This window comes from Thalassophryne amazonica, chromosome 11 (genome assembly GCF_902500255.1).
Source record: "Thalassophryne amazonica chromosome 11, fThaAma1.1, whole genome shotgun sequence".
Taxonomy (NCBI): Eukaryota; Metazoa; Chordata; class Actinopteri; order Batrachoidiformes; family Batrachoididae; genus Thalassophryne; species Thalassophryne amazonica.
In genome coordinates, this window is record NC_047113.1 from 4,377,613 (window position 1) to 4,397,982 (window position 20,370).

Below are 20,370 nucleotides of genomic sequence, written 5' to 3' on the forward strand. Positions count from 1 at the left end.
TACTATTATTGTGAACACCCCCTTTTCTACTTTTTTTTTTTTTACTAATAGTCCAATTTCATAGCCTTAAGAGTGTGCATATCATGAATGCTTGGTCTTGTTGGATTTGTGAGAATCTACTGAATCTACTGGTACCTTGTTTCCCATGTAACAATACGAAATATACTCAAAACCTGGATTAATCTTTTTAGTCACATAGCACTACTATTATTCTGAACACTACTCTAAGTTGAGCGGTTTTACTTTGCCCCATCCTTTGGAGACACTCACCAACTCACATCCAGTCAATGTGTGGAAGCCAAGATGTGTGCTCTGCATTTTTCTTTCCCCAGCAAACTTGGAGATAAAGATAATTCAATGGTTATCTCCAGAACCAGTGAGGAAGAGCAAGTCATGAGGTGCTGCAGGACTTCTAATAAGAACAGTTGGTGTTTTCCTGCCAGCATGAGGTGCAGGCACAGTGATCTTGTGTCAGCTTCATCATGGTCAGAGAAAAGATCAGAAGCTTTACTAATATTTATAACTCCCTTGGCTTCCTCCAGTGACACTGATCTTTGTGTGATATTATCAATAAAAAAATGACCCAAAATCTGAGGTTCACACTTTACCCAAGACTCGTACAGAAATTCAAGCAGGTTTTCCTTATTCGACCCCTCAAACAAGAACTTCTTAAATTGCTTTGGTGTTTTCTTCTCAGGTCTAACTCAGCCACATGGGGTGTGCAGCCAGTACATTCTGAGTGCCGGTCCCAAGCCCGGATAAATGAGGAGGGTTGCGTCAGGAAGGGCATCCGGCGTAAAACAAGCCAACCCAACTATGCAGACTCAGAATCAAATTCCCATACCGGATCGGTCGCGGCCTGGGTTAACAACGTCCGCCACCGGTGCTGTTGCCCAACAGGGTGCCAGTGGAAATTGGGCTACTGCTGGGCAAAGATGACGAAGAAGAGGAGGAAAACGTTGCCACGAACAGCGGAAGAAGAGGAAAATTAGAAGGGTGGAAATGAGAGTGGGGACTTTGAATGTTGGTAGTATGACTGGTAAAGGGAGAGAGCTGGCTGATATGATGGAGAGGAGAAAGGTAGACATATTGTGTGTGCAAGAGACCAAGTGGAAGGGAAGTAAGAGCAGGAGCATCGGCGGTGGGTACAAGTTGTTGTACCATGGTGAGGACAGGAAGAGAAATGGTGTTGGGGTCATTTTAAAGGAAGAGTATGTTAAAAGTGTGTTGGAGGTTAAGCGAGTGTCTGACAGGGTGATGAGTGGGAAGTTGGAAATTGAAGGGGTGATGATGAATATCATCAGTGCATATGCCCCACAGGTAGGTTGTGAGATGAAGGAGAAAGATTATTTCTGGAGTGTGTGGCGAGTGTGCCCAAGCATGAAAGAGTGGTGAAAGGAGCAGACTTCAATGGGCATGTTGGTGAAGGGAACAGAGGTGATGAGGAAGTAATGGGTAGATATGGTATCAAGGACAGGAATGGGGAAGGACAGATGGTAGTTGATTTTGCAAAAAGGATGGAAATGGCTGTGGTGAATACCTACTTTAAGAAAAGGGAGGAGCACAGGGTAACATATAAGAGTGGAGGAAGGTGCACACAGGTGGACTACATTCTTTATAGAAGATGCAAGCTAAAAGAAATCAGAGACTGTAAGGTGGTAGCAGAAGAGTGTCACTAGACAGCAAAGGATGGTTGTTTGTAGGATGACTTTAGAGCTAAAGAAGAAGAAGAAGAGAGTGAGAGCTCAACAAAGGATCAGATGGTGGAAGCTGAAGGAGGAAGACTTGTGTGAAATTTAGCGAGCAGGTGAGAGAAGCACTGGTTGGAGGGGAAGCAATTTTGGACAACTGGAAAAGTACTGCAGATGTGGTGAGGGAGACAGCTAGGACAGTACTGGGTATGACATCTGGACAGTGGAAGGAAGACAAGGAGACTTGGTGGTGGAATGAAGAGGACCAGGAAAGCATAAGGAGAAAGAGGTTGCCGAAAAGTTTTGGGATAGTTGGAGAGATGAAGAAAGTAGACAGGAGTACAAGGAGATGCGGCGTAAGGCGAGAAGAGAAGTGGCAAAAGCAAAGGAAAAGGCATATTGCGAGCTGTACAAGAAGTTGAATAGTAAGGAAGGAGAAAAGGACTTGTTCCGATTGGCCAGACAAAGGGACAGAGCTGGAAAGGATGTGCAGCAGGTTAGGGTGGTAAAAGATGCACATGGTAATGGGCTGACAAGTGAGGAGTGTGTGCTGAGAAGGTGGAGGGAATATTTTGCAGAGTTGATGAATAAAGAAAATGAGCGAGAGAAAAGGCTGGATGATGTGGTGAGAGTTAATCAGGAAGTAAAAGAGATTAGCAAGGAAGAAGTGAGGGCTGCTATGAAGAGGATGAAGAGTGGAAAGGCAGTTGGTCCAGATGACATTCCAGTGGAGGCATGGAAATGTCTAGGAGAGATGGCAGTAGAGTTTCTAACCAGATTGTTTATTAAATTTTGGAAAGTGAGAGGATGCCTGAGGAGTGGAGACGAAGTGTGCTGGTTCCTATTTTCAAGAACAAGGGTGATGTGCAGAGCTGCAGTAACTACAGAGGCATAAAACTGATCAGCCACAGCATGAAGTTATGGGAAAGAGTAGTAGAAGCTAGGCTTAGAAAACAGGTGAAGATCTGTGAGCAGCAATATGGTTTCATGCCGAGAAAGAGCACTACAGATGCAATGTTTGCTCTGAGAATACTGTTGGAAAAGTACAGAGAAGGACAGAAAGAGTTACATTGTGTGTTTGTGGACTTAGAAAAAGCTTATGATAGGGTGCCAAGAGAAGAGTTGTGGCATTGTATGAGGAAATCTGAAGTGGCAGAGAAGTATGTTAGGGCAGTGCAGGACATGTACAAGAATAGTGTGACAGCGGTGAGATGCGCAGTCGGAATGACAGACTCATTCAAGGTGGAGGTGGGATTACACCAAGGATCAGCTCTGAGTCCTTTCTTGTTTGCAGTGGTGATGGACAGGTTGACGGATGAGATCAGACAGGAGTCCCCATGGACTATGATGTTTGCAGATGACATTGTGATCTGTAGTGAGAGTAGAGAGCAAGTTGAGTCTAGTCTGGAGAAGTGGAGATATGCTTTGGAGAGAAGGGGAATGAAAGTCAGTAGAAGCAAGACTGAGTACATGTGTGTGAATGAGAGGGAGCCCAGTGGAATAGTGCAGTTACAAGGAGTAGAAGTGGTGAAAGTAGATGAGTTTAAATATTTGGGGTCAACTGTTCAAAGTAATGGAGAGTGTGGTAGAGAGGTGAAGAAGAGAGTGCAGGCAGGGTGGAGTGGGTGGAGAAAGGTGGCAGGAGGGATTTGTGACCGAAGAATATCAGCAAGAGTGAAGGTGAAAGTTTACAAAACAGTAGTGAGACCAGCTATGTTGTATGGTTTAGAGACGGTGCCACTAACAAAAAGACAGGAGGCAGAGCTGGAGATGTTGAGATTCTCTTTGGGAGTGACAAGAATGGACAAGATTAGGAATGAAAATACCAGAGGGACAGCTCAGGTGGGACGGTTTGGAGACAAAGTCAGAGAGGCGAGATTGAGATGGTTTGGACATGTGCAGAGGAGGGACTCAGGGTATATAGGGAGAAGGATGCTGAGGATGGAGCCACCAGGCAGGAGGAGAAGAGGGAGACCAAAGAGGAGGTTCATGGATGTGCTGAGAGAGGACATGCAGGTGGTTGGTGTGACAGAGGAAGATACAGAGGACAGGGTGAGATGGAAACGATTGATCTGCTGTGGCGACCCCTAACGGGAACAGCCGAAAGACAAAGAAGTTTTCTTCTCAGGTCGACTGATTTAAATTACTTGCTGTGCTCTCATTCAAAGTTTTTCATGCTGTGTGGTGGATAATAATCACATACAAAGTCCACCATACTGCATCCATAGTTTTTGGTCATGGGGGACGGGGGTGTTCTGTGCTTGCTGAACAAAGACCAGTGCATCAATAATCAAAGCTGAACCCCAAAGTATTTCTGGCAGACTTCCAACTTGTGCATCAATTGTCTTTGTTTGCTTCGCCAACGGTCCCATTTATTAGCAGTCCCCAAAGACAAAGGCACAGGTGTCAGGAGATATTTCAAACCAACCTTCCTGCTTTTCCCAGTAATTAGAACAGTCTAAAAACTAAGCCTAATTGGTATGATTAAAAAGGCCTAATTAAAAACTCGAGCAACTTTTGGCATGGGAACTTTTGAAAATTGTTTGAATTCTCTCTGAAATACAAAAGAAATCAAATTGCCTCTTGAGAGTCACTACGAGGAGACAAGATACAGCTTTTGCCCCCCCGGCCTAAATTGTGCCGGGCGAGTTACTAGCCCGAGGACTGATGTGTGCCACAGAAAAAGAACAGTTCAAAGAAATGATGTAAAGCCCAGTAACACCATGATATTCATGTATGATCACAACTGCTTTGTAATGATTATGTGATGCTAGTCTGAGTTAAAATGCTCCCATAACTTTTAGGGCTGTAACTATATATGTTAATATTTTTTCTCATTTGATTAGTTATTTGGTCTTGAAGATGTCGAAATGGTGAAATGTTTAGTGTTTCCTAAAGCACAAGTTGAAGTCCTCAAACAACCCAAAGACTTTCACATTAAACAAACTAGTAAAGAAATCACAAAACTATTTACATTTATGTAACTCAAGTTCCATAAACTTAAAAAATGATTATGAAAATGGTTGGCATTTAATTTATTAGCCGATTAATCATTGCAGCTCCAGTTTGATTCTGTATGGATTGTTGGGGAAAAGCTTTGATAACACTTTACTTGTCATAATAGTGACATGAAGACTGTCGTAAGTGTTATATGACACATTCATGAATGTGTCATAAACATTATGTTAACGTTTGACACATTGATGACTGTCATGTGACACCTATGACAGTCTTATGTCACTATTATGATACCTTCAAGTAAACTGTTACCAAAGCTTTTCATCATTACCAAGGCAGTGCTCATTGTGAACTACAGGTGGCGCTGAGAGTGTCAAAATATAGTTCAGTGGGACATGAGGACAGACATGTTGAAAACAGGATAAAAAAAAAAATAAAAAAAAAGCATTACTCTATCCTGCTCTCTTCTGATTTGACCATCTAATCTGTGAAGTACATCATTTGACAAAAGAGAAGAGCACAAAAACAATCCGGTGCAAACAGGTAGGACTGACTTGTGGAAGAGAAAAGCAGCTGGTGCAACATAGAAGTAGGTGCTGAAAAATTTATTAAGGTGCTGAAAATATACAAAAAGGACTAATGTTTTGATGTGAAAGTCACATCAGTCCTTCATGTGTATACATTAGCAGATCTTTAAGTTGGAGGCAAACACTGCTCCCATAATGCACTGTGAAACTAAAGAAGAGAATATGACCTTTCATGAAAACATTTTTATTATGATTTGTGAAAGAAAGACGCAGCAATTACACGTTAGCGGTCAAAACACAAGACGGATGAATTCAGTATCTGTTTCCAGCATGGTGTGAGGAAATACACCACTTGTACTGTGACAGTGTGTGTGTGTGTGTGTGTGTGTGTGAGAGTGAGAGAGAGAGAACAGTGAGAGATCAGACATGCAACTTCAGACGGTCAGATTTTGCCCAACATTGCACCCTGAGCTTTCTGATAGTCCTGCTGTAAACTGGACAAGACTTCTCGCTGCTGCTCAGACTGCTGTTCCAGGTCCTTCAGGGCCGCCTCGTACCTTTGACTGTAAAGAGACAAAGAAGAAAATAAAACCCTGCTAAATTCATTTTAAACATGGGCAAACACATGTACACTGGATGCTTCTCTCATGAGGGTATCGCAAACCATAGATTAAAGCTGGGGTAGGTAACTCTGTTCAGAAACACTTCTTGTTATATTGGGTGAAATGGTCTGTCTATCCAAACAGCCATCAATACATTCAGAAAAAGGGAAAACAAACAAACAAAAAAAATAATCAGACATCTGTAGCAGCTGTAGGATCGACCAATATAAGCCCTGCGGTCCGCTCTCAAAAAATTAATCAGATGCCTTCATGTCTAGTTCTTCCTGCTCGCGTCACCAGGCTCAACGCCCCCCTCTGTCCCTCCCTCCTCCGTGCGTGCACACTCATCTTGTTTCACCGAAGAAGTTCACTTCGGTACAATGGCAGAGGGAATACCACTTCCACCGGACTGTGCCATGTCAGATCAATCATTTTCTCTGCAAATTTTGAGCCGTCTAAAAAAGTAATTATTTGTCATGTTTACATTGTCATGGCTTGGTAAAACAGTTGTGTGTTCTTTCCTTCTTATGTGCAGCTCATCTGGACATTATAACATGAAGTTAAATCTGTTAGAAACATACTTTAACAGCTGCACTCTAACAACGGCTCAAAATTCTTTCTTTAGCTTGTTACACGCGCAAAAAGCTGAAACTGGAGCGTTCCAGTGTGATTACAGCCATCTTCAATGGTCAATTTGCAGAGAAAATGATTAATCCACACAAAATTATTTTATATACACAGCGTCCAGCGCAGAGCTCGTGGCAGAACAAAGAACGGCGTCCAGCTGGGAACGCAGCGGGTGGGATCATCACGACGATGTGTGTGCTACTTCGCGAGTCAAAGGCATGCACGTGTCAGGGGGCCTTTAGTTGGCTCTCTGCTCCGCTGAGTCCCACAGTCAGATGCGCGTTCAGGTTTGTGGGGGGCATGGCTTTGGGCGGAGCAGTGACGGGGTAGGGGGCGAAACCTAGAGGAGGTGCTACTTTCAAATCTTTCTAGCTCTCCAGGACTACCAACTCTAGCATTAATGTACTTTTCATAATGCCATCACGATGTGCCGTGAGATTGGGTTGGATCATTCATGAAAAACTGGTGACACTCAAAAGGTTTTTCTCTTTTTCCTAAATGTTTCTGTGTAGGCTCTCAGTTGTCCAGGTGGTTTCCATAGTAGAGAAGCTTGAATCTTCGACTGGACTAGGTTGCTTGACATGAGGACGTTTCGCTTCAAATCACAGAAACTTCCTCAGCTAAAATTCTTGCTCTGGTAGTCTGACTTCTGTCTTGACTCTTGTAGAGAAGAATAAACCAGAAGCCAACAAAAGCTGGAGTTTTAAACCTAACCAGACCCCACCTATCGAGAGGCAGACTGCTATAGGCTAGTGACTAAACAATAGCTCTAATTAGCACCTATTGTGCTCTAGTTAGCACTCTCCTAATGACAAGACGGAAGCCACTCCTGATGGCTCCCTTGATGACTCTCGTGATGATGTGAATGACTCATTACCATGAACAAAAGACTGAAACTGCTTTGACCTGAGTACCACATTGTAAATAGGGGACAAAGCGTGTCTGAGACCCGCTCCGCGGTTAAGGCTGGGTTTCAACTGTTTTACAAAGAATGCTTCCTTGACACCTCTCTCAAACCATTTCTTCTCTCTAGCTAAGATTTTAACTTCCTTGTCCTCAAACGTGTGGTTAGTGTCTTTTAGGTGGAGATGAACTCCAGACTGAGGTCCACTGGCGACCTCTCTGCGGTGCTGGTATAGCCTCTTGTGTAAAAGTTGCTTCGTCTCACCTATGTAATGTTCATTACAGTTTTCCTGACATTTGATAGAATACACTACATTGCTCTGTTTGTAACTAGGGATCCTGTCCTTAGGGTGAACTAATTTCTGTCTCAAGGTGTTGACTGCTTTAAAGTAAACTGGGATTTTGTGCTGTCTGAAGATCCTCTGTAGTTTTTCCCCTACTCCTGCTAAATAAGGGAGAGACACTCTTCTTGTCTCCGTCTCCTGTCTGTCTGGTCTCTTTGTTTTCTGGGACTTCTGCACTTTGTCCAGGGACCAACGTGGGTACCCACATACTGTGAGGGCTTTCCATACAAGTTGTTGCTCTTTAGCCCTTCCCTCTGTAGTTGTGGGCACCTGTAGGGCTCTGTGTTGAAGAGTCCTGATCACCCCGAGCTTGTGTTCAAGGGGATGGTTTGAGCCAAAGAGCAGATATTGGTCAGTGTGAGTTGGTTTTCTGTAAACCTCTGTCTGAAGCTGCCTGTTTTCTCCAATCGTAACATCACAGTCCAAGAAGGCTAAATGGTTGTTTCTGGCATCCTCACGTGTGAACTTGATATTGAAGTCCACCGAATTGATGTGTTCTGTAAAGTCCTCGACCTCCTGTTGCTTGATTTTAACCCATGTATCATCGACATATCTGAACCAGTGACTGGTAGAGATGCCCGTGAACGACGTCAAGGCTGTCTTCTCCACTCGCTCCATGTACAGATTGGCCACAATGGGGGATACCGGAGACCCCATCGCACAACCATGAATCTGCCTGTAGTAATTCCCCCTAAACAGGAAATATGTGGTGTTAAGACAGATCTCCAAGATTTGGCAGATGTGGTCTGGTGTGAGTTTGGTCCTTTCAGGTACAGACATCTTCCAGCAGTCTCTGCCTCACAGCTGAGATGGCCTCAGCGGTGGGGGTGCAGGTGAACAACGAAGTCACATCAAATGACACCATAGTTTCATCTGCCTCCAGCTGCAGGTCCTTGATTTTGTTCACAAAATCTTGTGTGTTCTTCACATGGTGGTCTGAGTTACCCACTAGAGGAGCCAAAATCCACTTGAGGTGCTTGGCCAAATTGTACGTGATGGAATCTGTGCTACATACAATAGGCCTGAGTGGCACGCCCTGTTTGTGGATTTTGGGCAGTCCATAGATGCATGGAGTGGCGTCCCCAGGGTACAGTCTGTAGTATGTCTGCCTGTCGATGAGTCCCTCTTTCTCCAGGTTTTGGAGGCAGCTAATGGTTTTCTTCTTATAGCCGCTCGTGGGGTCTCTCTTCAGACGTTCGTATGTACTGGAGTCATTGAGCAAGTTGTTGATCTTGGCCTCGTAGTCCGATGTGTTCAGGACCACCGTGCATCTGCCTTTATCCGCTGGCAGGATAAGGATGCTTTGGTCCTGTTGCAGTGCTGACAAAGCTTTCCGTTGTTCTCCTGTGATGTTGGACGGAGGAGGCTTAGCACTGTTCAGCACTGCTGTGACTCTTAGTCGGAGGTCCCCAGCTTCTGACTCTGACAAACTGTTATGTTTAATGGCTGACTCTACTGCAGTGATGTAATCTACTGTCGGAATATGTTTAGGGGTCACTGAGAAATTTAGTCCTTTAGCGAGCACATCCTTTTCTGTCTGTGTAAGAACCCTGTCGGACAGATTCTTTACCCAATTTTCCCTGTTGTCACTAATTTGTCTGGGTGTATCTTTAAAACTACTCCCGCTGAAAGTACACCTTTTCTGGACTAAAAGGTTGTGAAACTTCCTGATTTGCCTCTCCTTACTTTTTAAATGTTCAGCCATTTGAATTTTAACTATGAACTTTGTGATCTTATTATGGGCATCTTCCCCCACTAAGGTTTCTAACCTTTTGTAAAGACTATCAAGATTATTTTGGAGGTCTAATATTTTAAAATGAAGCCTTCTAATTCTAAGACCCAAAATCTTCCTAAGGTAACTGTGCTGGATCTTTTCTGCATTTTTCCTAAATATTTGTCCACATCCAGGAAATACAGTTGTGTTATAAAGTAATTTAAGAAGTGTACAGATAAGCACCAACTGTGAGGATCGCACAGGTGCCTTTGGTCATCTTAAGGCCTCCACAAACTGTCGCCAGTGTGCGCGTCACATTCACTTGACTGTCACAAAACAAAAAAACAGTGATGTGTGGTGGGGCGGAAAGCAGTCAGAGCGTATCCTGAACATACGCAGCAAGTCTAGAATGCGACAACTGGTGGTTTTGTTTTTTTTAAAGTGCGTCACATCTCTGTGCCACAGAGGAGTGTTTTGGTGAAGCTGGAGAGAAAAACCCTGACTGACTGAAGCTGGACTCATCTTTATTTGATCTTTTCCCTGCTTAGTCAGAAGGTCAAGGTCAGGTTTATTTATAAAGCACATTTACAAACAGTTAACACTGCCCCAAAGTGCTGTACAATAAAAGGAATTAAAATTATATCAAGTTAAATACAAGAACAAAATAAATCAAAACAGTAAAAACACCTATGTAAGATGGACCAGACCAGCACCAGCAGCCCAGGTACAGAAAGAGAGAAGAGTGATTTGGACAGATTTTAAAATACACATACATGGCAAAAGTTAAGAAGATTGCAATATGTACTGCAAAATTAAGAGATGGAGTAAAAAGTAAGACAATACAAGCAGACTTACAGATGGTACACATATCTGAAGAGGTGCGTGCTGTTGGCTCTTTTGAAGAGTTTATAACCCCCAGAATGTGACTCTTATTTCTTTACACAGCCTGTATTACATTTGTCCTCACTGATTTTCCTGCAGGGATATACGTCTAGTCAACGAAACTTGATGCCAAGACAGCAATTAAGAGGAACAAAGTTATGGGCTTTTGAAATAGAGTACCATATATAACAGTGCAATAAGTCAGTTAGCGTAATTTTGGAGGTTTGTTTGTTTGAAATGTTTGTTGTGAATATCAAGGCACAAAAATAAATAACAATAATAATATAAAATATAAAGAAAACAATCAATGGATATTCGAACAGGAGTGAGAATACGTAAATATCAGGTTTCAGTCCGGATCCAGGGTTTTGATCCCATTTTTGCCTCCTTTCTTTCTCATTGTCTGCTCCAGCTTTGATTAGTTGTTTTTGGTCACTTGTTTATTTTCTGTGCTGTTTTGCTTTGTCACTTTGTTACTTTACTCTTGCCATAGTTCAGTTCCATTCTAGTTTGTTCTGCCAGCTTGTGTTTTCATTGTTTATCATCAGTTGATCACTGGTTTATTTTGTTCATCTCATTTCTGATTTTATCAGTTACACTGTAGTATCGGGTTTTGTTTTCTGTTTATGTTTTTGTCTGTTTGTTTTGCCATCTGGTTATCTTTACTTATCTGATGGTTCGCTTTTTAGTTCTCATGTTCATGCTCTGTTCTGGTTCTGTTCATAGTCCTTGGTTTCTGTTTGACCTTTGTTCTCTGTTCTCTCTGTCTTCCATTTGTGTTCTCACTCCACGTCACTGCACCTGCCTTGTGTCTTAGTCTGATTCTGTCTGTTTAGTGTATTCATCCACTCACACTCTTTACTCTGGCTCATGCGTCTTACGTCACTCCACTATCTTGCACCTGCTTCCCTCATCTTTGTTTCATCCAGCCACACCACCTTCCAGAATGTTCCCCACACCTGTGTCTAGTGACCCTTATTTAAGCACCTTCAGTTCACCACTTCCCTGCCAGTTCGTCGCACTTTTTGTCATCATTCCAGCCCTTTTCACAGCCTTGTTTTTGACCACATTTGACTGCCTGCCCGTATTTTGACCTTGCCTATGTGTTGCCTTTGAACTCCTCCACGCCATGTACCTGCCTGCTTGTTTTGTTGGACCACGCCTTAGCATTACATCTGTCTGTACATCCGCCTCGCTGACTGATACACTGTGTACCGAATCCTTGCTAGTATATTTGATAAAGCCTTTTTTTAAACTAACCCTACATTGTGTCTGAGTCGGCATTTGTGTCCAACCACTTTCTGTGCCACGCACCATGACAATAAAACTTATTTACTCCCACCCCTTGTCCTTAAGTAAATAACATAACTTATACACGATATATGCATTATACATAAACATACACACAGTCAAATACCTTCATCCATCAGCACATGTATAGTCCCACATATAAATCCACATGTACCATATACATAATACATAGAAAGACCACAAAAAGACTAACAAAGCAAGGAAAGAAAATAATCAAGCAGAAATAACAAAAAACAAGAACAACAAAATAAATATATAAATAACTAGACATTTGCCCCTAAGACACCTGGTGATTGGCCACACCTCCTTAATCCTCATACCTTTTGAAAATCTTATTTTTATACAGCATTTAGAACGGTCTCATATTTGAACATTGCTTCAATTCCACACTAAATCCCTTCAGAAGTCTCACCCTCCAGACTGATCGACAAAAACTTTTCCTTGTTGTACGAAATCTTGGTTCTTTAAAGTTACATTTTCTCTTTAGATTGTAATTCCCTTCAGTTGTTGATTATTCCCCCGTAATAGATTATTTGTTGCTTTGAACATTATTTGCTGTTTGGTATTTTGCACAATGTCAGTAAGCTCTTTTATGCAGGATATTTAATTAACTTAATGAGGTTTTGTAGTTGATGCCCCAAACCTCAGCACAGTACTGCAAATAAGGAGAGACTAGTCAACAGTACAGAGTGTGGAGTGATTTGCCATCTAAGACCTTCTTTGCTTTATTTATTACTGCAATGTTGCTTGAGACTTTACTCTGTATATGTTTAATATGTGGTTTCCAGCTAATTTTGTCATCTATAATTACCCCAAAAATTTAATTTCATGAACCCTCTCAATTTCTGCCCCCTGCTGTGCAAGGAGCCCCCCATAGGGGTTGGGCTACTATAGAACATATCATCAGATCCTAAAGTTGTTTTTCTGATGATATCTGGGTCTTGTATATTTAACCAAGATTCACATCCTTATTGCCACAGTTACTTTCACAGTGACATACTGCTTAACTTGATTTCGGGTCAAAAAAAATGGCATTTTGAAGGGAACACTTGCACCAAATTCTCTTTCTTTGTCCATGATACTCTCTGTTGGTATACAGATGGTGTATTTCTGATAAAGATTCACCTTCCTATTGATTCTTTTGCGCTGCCGTATTGTCGAATGAGGCAATTTTTTGTCGCTCACCACATCACCATGAACTGGGCTTATTTTTAGGACGTAATACAGCAAAGCCAAACAGTCACAAACCAGAGTTGAATGCAACCACAACTGCAACAAAAAAGCCAACAGAAACAGCAACAATAGTCATAAGTATGCAGACTTTGTCATGAGTTAGAAAGTATACTGAATAAACACGAGTTATGTGAGTGTGTGTTCATGTGTGTGAGAAAAGTGTGGTTATGTGCAATGTGATGAATATAATGAGACACATTACTGCCACACTGTCCCCAAACTGCAGGTGGGGTCCCGGCGACACAAAGGAAGCCCTCAGCCCTATATACAGCCCAATATACAAAGAGAACACAGGAGGCATCGAGGTCACGGTCCTTCACCACCAGGTGGCAAGTCATGATCCAGCCACACCACAGAGGTTTTGTCCTGTGACAAATCCAACCGGCAATGTCCGGTGTGTAGTCCATAGGTATCAACCTGACTCCAGAAAGGGCAAAGAGGGTGCAGGTTTCTTTGTAACCACCAACTCCACCAGGTAATTTCACTGATTAACAGTAGATGGAATGCGTTCATCAATGAAATCACCTGGTGTGGTTTGGAGAAAGTGTGCATAGCGCAGGTTTTGTATCACCAACTTCATGGTGAAGTGGTGTAGAGGAGGGTTTTTCTTCACCAAAACATCAAATCTAGGCTTGCATCTCAGATGTACCTACTGGCAAATTGTAGCTGAACTTTCAGGTCTTCTTTTAAGGAAATTAAAAAGGGCTGTTACTGTGTGGCTGGTTGTACTCATGGATCATCTAAAGTCAGTGCTCCAATATTTCTGTTGAGCAAAATCTTAGTATTATTTAATTTGTATCTTAATACCACTTTCACTAATTCGCCCTATTGATGTTTCAAATCCCGCAAAACTTCGAAGAGGTTGCCCTGCTGTGAGATCTCAGTAACAGTGAGAACTGCATTGAGACGCTCTGATTACGCTGCACACGGACACCATTAACATCGCAACATAAAACTATTTTTATATTGTGCCTAAAACTCTCATGAATATATTCTCTGGGTTTATAGACATTGTTATTGTGTTTATTTTATGTAAACGTGAGAATCACAGTCTGTCTCTCTGTTATTTTCAATGGGAGCTGCTATGAGCTACAATCGCTTCCTGATCATGTCGTTCTGGGGGAAAGTGAAGTTCGCTCTTGATTATTGTTCTTTACAACACTGTTTGTCCTCTTTGTTCCAGACTAATATATGTGTTTGAAATTTGGTTTGCGTTTATTAAATTCCACGCAGATTAAATGTAACAGACACGGATTATTTGTTATAATTGTTTTATCAAGTTTTCAGGGTATCATGCAGCAATCTCTTATTAACATGATGAAAAGCATAAAAAAAAAATTACATTTTTGTAGTATAATATTTATTTACAATTGCCATCATGTGTATTCTCTATATGTTGTTTGACTGCAGCGACTCTCTGGCGCGCAAGGGATTATGGGATATGTTAATAGGGCAAATTAGCAGGTATCCATAACTTGGTGACATTAGTGCCAATGATGGTGCCATGGTTAGTGAGGAAATATGTCTGTCACTGTTCTGTTCTTTAATAGCTGCACCCAAGCCACCAGTTATAACCACGGCCCAGTCCACAAACACGTGTTAAACGCTGAACAAGACGATGAGGAGGTGTGTTCAGGCCTCTTTCTTCCCATCTATGTTCCACCTCTCTATCTATTTATAGGTTGGCCAAATGTCATATTTTAACTTTGCTTTTCTAGTTCAATGAAATTTAAAACTGAAGTAATATTTCCAGAAACTCCACCGTTAGAATGCTAGTTTAGATGTTTTAATAAACAGTATTTTCAAAGCACAATGAGTAATTTCGTTAAATAACTAAATAATTGTCATTATGATTTTTGCCATAATCAAGCAGCCCTACCTCAAATTAAAGCTGAATGTCTACGCTACAGATTCATTTTGAATGTTTCAGGTGAATTGATTTAAATGTTTTTTTTTCATATTAAAGCTCAGCCACATGGGGTTTGCAGCCAGTACATTCTGAGTGCTGCTCCCAAGCCTGGATAAATGAGGAAGGTTGCGTCAGGAAGGGCATCCGGCATAAAACAAGCCAACCCAACCATGCAGACTGGGTGAGATGGAAACGACTGATCTGCTGTGGCAGCCCCTAACGGGAGCAGCCAAGAGGAAAAGAAGAAGTAGTTTGTTTTTAAAGTTATTAATGGCCTTGCACCATCCTACTTGTCTGAAATTTTAACTCTCCATACTTACAGCTGGACATTGCTTTCGTCTGGTCAAATTTTATTAGTAGTTCCAATGTCAAAATATAAATTTTGAGGTGATCATGCTTTTGCAGTAGCTGCACAGGAAATTTTTCTGAGTAAAATTTACTCTGCTGGGATAGCGTTTGATCCCAGTCTAAATGGAGTAAATTATACTCTACCACAGAGCTAAATCAAGTCAAAACAGTGTAAAATCAACTGTTATTGGATTGCAATGAACAGATGGTGTCGCAGACCGAACGGTCCTCCGTCAGCCCTGCCTTCACTGCACTGACGTCATCAGTCACTGTTCACTGATAAGCACCTCATTTCTGCTTCAAACTGCACTCCAGCCATCATCTATCTCAACGACATATCTGAAGCTTTTGTACAGAAATCCTGTCCACCCAAGTTCAGCATTATTCCATAATAACAGACAAAGGAAGCAATCAGAACGGCGCAGCTGCACAAGCTGTTAGCTGATGTGTTCACCACCCATCGGACATTTCAATGCGTCAACGTTCAAAGCCTCGTTTCTGCTTCAAACTGACTTTAGAATGATTTAAGAGGTTTTCCTTGTCATCTGATGGTTAATAATCCAATTAATTCATTTGATCGCTTTGGGTGGAGAGACTCTGTGTCACACGGGCAGCTGGGCTCCAGCATGACACATGCACAGTGGAGGCAGGGCGGACCAATGTTTAGGGGCGGACCGTTCAGTCTGCGACAACGGTCGAGCTGATTCGCTCTATGATAGAGTGTAATTTTCTCTATTTAGACCAGGATCAAATACTATCCCAGCAGAGTAAATTTTACTCAGCAAAATTTCCTGTGTGATCCCAAACTATGGAACACGTTACCTCCTGATGTTTAAGATCTAGTACTTTTAAAATCAAAACTCAAGACTTATTTAAAATGGCTTTTAAAACTTAGTGGTGCAGTGACATGTTTTGTTTTTATGTGCCTTTTTAATTCTATTGTATGTTTGTTTGCTCGTGAATTTTATTCCTTGATTTTCCCAAGGAAAATCCTTGGGATTGATCCTTCCCACTGTTGCCAAGTGCTTGCTCACAGGGGGTTGTTTTGACTGTTGGGGTTTTTCTGTAATTACTGTATGGCTTTTGCCTTACAATATAATATAAAGCGCCTTGGGGCAACTGTTTGTTGTGATTTGGCGCTATATAAATAAAACTGATTTGATTTTACTGTAAAGCACTTTGGACAATTTTTGGCTGCTGTATATAAATGAATGTTTGATTGTTTCACTTTAACTGCACTGTGGCAGCGTACAGAGGTAAAACTACAAAAAGGGTGTCGCTGTCTAAATACTTATGGGCTCAACCATAGCTCACTGGTTTGGGTTTTAAGACACAAGGTGAACTACCGGTCGGTACATTGATTTACTGCACATATGCATACCTTTTTAGTAAATGTTACCTGTGGCCTTTTCAGACATACGTATGAGTGGATGATGTCTGGAGACCTCGGAACCACATGACCTTGGTACCAGTGGTACCGATACGATGTCTGTACCACATGTATTAATGTCATAGGTTTTGGTCCATTATCTCCCTTACTATTTGTCCTATCAAAATCATTTTTTTTGCGTGTTCCTAAAGTAATTCTCTTCAAGAATCATATACTGAATTTTATCAACAGCGCACCAAAAAGGGGTAAATAGTCCCAAAATCATTTCATTTTAACTGAGTCAGCCTGACATACATCACTGAACTGCTACTCACTGTATAGTGAATGTTATCATGTGGATAGCATGTACACTACACTGGCTACAGGATCTAGACAACAGAGCATAATGTAAAATCGCACTGTTGTTACTGAAACAGGCTGGCAGCTGGCCGCCCCCCCGCTGCTCAGTGACACCTCTGCAACGCCTCTGAGAGCACAAATTTACCCCTTTATTTGGAACTCACTACATTTTTTCAGTGTGCTGTAGATAAAATCTAATATATGATTCTTTAAGAAAATTATGTGAAGAACACGTTAAAAAAAAAATAGCACGAGAGGACAAATATTAAGGAACATATGACATTAATACAGGTGGTTTTGAGATTGTGTTGGTTCCAAGATCATCTCCCTACCGCTGGTTCCGTGGTCTCTAGAAACCGAGTGGATTGAGATCTGCAGCGCTAAATTTGGTGTTGGGATGAGGACTCACATCTAGGGCTGCAACAAACGATTATTTGGATCATCGATGAATCTGATGGGTTTTGACACCATTAATTGATTAATCGGATTAGTGAGGAATTTTTTTTTTAAATGTGTCAGGGAAACAATTTTTCTCTCCTTCCATCACTTTATTTAACAACAAAACATTATCTGAAAACTTAAAATACTCAAATGTCCCTTGGCTGTTGAAATATAAAATAATAAAGAATAAAACAGTTTATAATAAAGAACAGAAATAATTATTTCAAATGACATTGCTTTATCAAAGTGCTGAGTTGCCATAAAACAACACTGAAACATATTAAATGTTATAAAATACGTATATGGTGAAAAAGAGGTATTTTTGTTGCTGCAAATGGCAAATTAGCATAACCAGTTAACCATAAAACCTCAATCAAAAACTGTAGCCGACTCATTATATGTGCAACAGTCTCTGTATAACTTATATGACTCATGTCTCTTTCTCTAAAATTGTTTTGTAGCATTATTAGTTATTATTACTATTATTATTATTGTTGTTGCTATTATTATTAATATATAAATAAAAATAAATTAAAAACATTATCATTTGTAATACATTTGATTCTTTTACAACAACAAACGCTGAGACATTAATTATTATACAGAAAACAAATGCACAAACATGCTGAAATGCCAGCAGCTTAATGCTAACTTTAACATTGAAAACGCCATAGACATGCTAATGCATTAGCATCAGCGTTAGCATAAAATACATCCATCAACTGTTTCAGAAGACCATAACAGGTCAGTTTAACATTAAAAAAAGGTAAATATTCCTCACAGACATATGCTCTTTAGGGTTTTAGTGGGGAAAAAAATTAAGATAAAGCGAAATAAAACAATTGAAACCAACGAAGCAGCAGCTCGAAGCACTCCTTCATTGGTTCATGATTCAAAGCAAAGCTCGGTTGATTATATGGAAGAAACAAAACATTTGCAGTAAAACAAAGTTATTTAGCAAATAATCAATGACTAAATTAGTTGACAACTATTTTAATAATCGATTAACTCGATTAGTTGTTTCACTTCTACTCACATCTCTCCATTAATATACTCGAGTCTTTTTGCCACCGTGGCTTTGGCTTCGTCCACGTCTTGCTTCACCAGAACAGGACCAATAAGCTTATAAACCGTGTTTGTGCTGTCCAGCAGATCCAGCTCCTAAAGAAACACACAAACACAACACGACTTAGAACTAACAAGTTTCCATCACAGGTCTAAAATGAGTGTTTTACCTCTTTGACGATGTTGTTCTCAGTCAGCTGCTTCTCCAGCTTCTGTCTACACGTCATGCTGTTACTAACATCTACACAGCATACAAAAAGATCTCAATTTCTGCCACATACAGCCTCAGAATTCTGACTACAAGAGCTCTTTATTTATATTTAACTTCATGTTAGCTCACGTGGACACAAACCTCGCACGCTGCTCTCTTACCTTTCTGTATCTGCGCATATTTCTGTACTTCACTCTTAAGTTTTTTCTGGATGGCTTCTGACATTTCTATCTTTGTTATAGACTCGATAAATATATACAATTTTTCCCTACAAACAAGAGGCTAAAAGTGCTAGCGAACCCAGCTGTAAGCGCTGTGTCGACTACATTTTACGTCACGCAAATTGCTCCAACGTTGCCAGATATGATGAAAGAAACAAGCAATTGCGTTTGTCACAAGAAACCCAAAACTGCTCACTTCAGTGATTTTATTATTGTATTATGTAATTTCTAGTAGTACTCCAACCCCCAACTCCAACAAATATAAACATATTTCAAGCAATCACAGCGTCACTTGTGCAGTCTTGACATGTTTTAGTTTCCACAAATATCTGAACACAATTGGTTGCTGCACCGTGTTAACCGGCATCTGAACCTCTGCACTCCATAAAGTCTGGAGACTTGGTGAAAGATCTGCACAGAAAGTACAGGAAGAGTCAGAGGTGGCTGGGACCCTTCCAGGTCTTGCTGAAGCTGTACTGCTGCATAACTGTAAAGGTTCCTGAGTGCGCCACATCGATCACACTGCAGGAAGATACTTGCGCCTCCTGAGGACAGCGAGCAGGACAAGAAAGAGTCAAACCTTTGCACCTGCAACCTGACACAAACACAAAGAACAGAGGACCACACCAGCACGGCCTCTGTCTAAGCTTATTCTTCAAGAAGCTGTGGGCGCACGTAGTCGTGCAGCAGATAACAGAATATTTGCAGAGGAATCCTTCAAATCCAGTTGCAACCACCAAAGTTTGACTGTGTATAGCTTTTGGTACATATTTTAGAAAAAATAACGTTAGCCATTTGAATTTTCAATAGGGGGCCAAGTAGGGGTCAATTGAAGAACTGCATAGGGGTAAAAAAAAATGTTCCAATCATATTGAAAGCTATACGACATTATGTGTCTGATCACAAAGATTCCAAAAAGGTATAGTTTGGACCATCTGTGACTGAATGTTCTGGAGTTATGGGGTAAAAACAGCAAGAATGGCGACAAAGGTCACTTTCAGTTTGTACAGGGGTCAAAAGTTAAAGTTGCTCCAATTATGGTAAAACATGGTGCAAATTATTGGTTGAGTTAGTAGGATTTTAAAAAGGAATAGTTTGCACCATGTGTCATGCTTAGTTATCATGTTACAGGGTAACATATGTCACATGTCATAGTAGACGTTGACATTGTTTGACCTTTACTTTGGAGACCAAACATTCAACACAGTCAGAACTATTCCATTTATTGATCCTATTAGTTCAACCAATAATTTGCACCACGTTTTACCAAAACTAGAGCAACTTTAATATTTGACCCCTGTACAAACTGAAACTGACCTTTGTCAGCATTCTTGCTGTTTTTACCCCATAACTCCAGAACATTCAGTCACAGATGGTCCAAACTATACCTGTTTGGAATCTTTGTGAACAGACACATAATGTGGTATCACTTTCAATATGATTGGAACATTTTTTAATTTTGACCCTGTGCAATTCTTCAATTGACCCCTACTTGGCTCCCTTTTGAAAATTCACATGGCTAAAGTTATTTTTCTACAATATGTACCAAAAGGTAAACACAGTCAAATTTTGGTGCTTGTAACCAGATTTGAACGATTCTTACAGTTATCTGCTGAACTATAGCCTGTGACCTGAAGATGAACACAAACACACA

The 20,370-nt window shown here is 41.0% G+C and overlaps 1 protein-coding gene across 1 annotated transcript; it reads right to left on the reverse strand.

Annotated features, from left to right (window-relative positions):
* Nucleotides 1–5,290: 5,290 nt before the first annotated feature.
* pfdn6 (prefoldin subunit 6) lies at nt 5,291–18,828 on the reverse strand. Its single transcript, XM_034181364.1, has 4 exons — nt 18,657–18,828; nt 18,455–18,525; nt 18,256–18,380; nt 5,291–5,739 (listed from the first exon to the last, which is right to left on the reverse strand). Exons 1-4 carry the CDS (start codon nt 18,718–18,720, stop codon nt 5,619–5,621), a joined length of 381 nt encoding a protein of 126 aa, XP_034037255.1. The 5' UTR covers nt 18,721–18,828; the 3' UTR covers nt 5,291–5,618.
* Between the last annotated feature and the right edge of the window lie 1,542 nt (nt 18,829–20,370).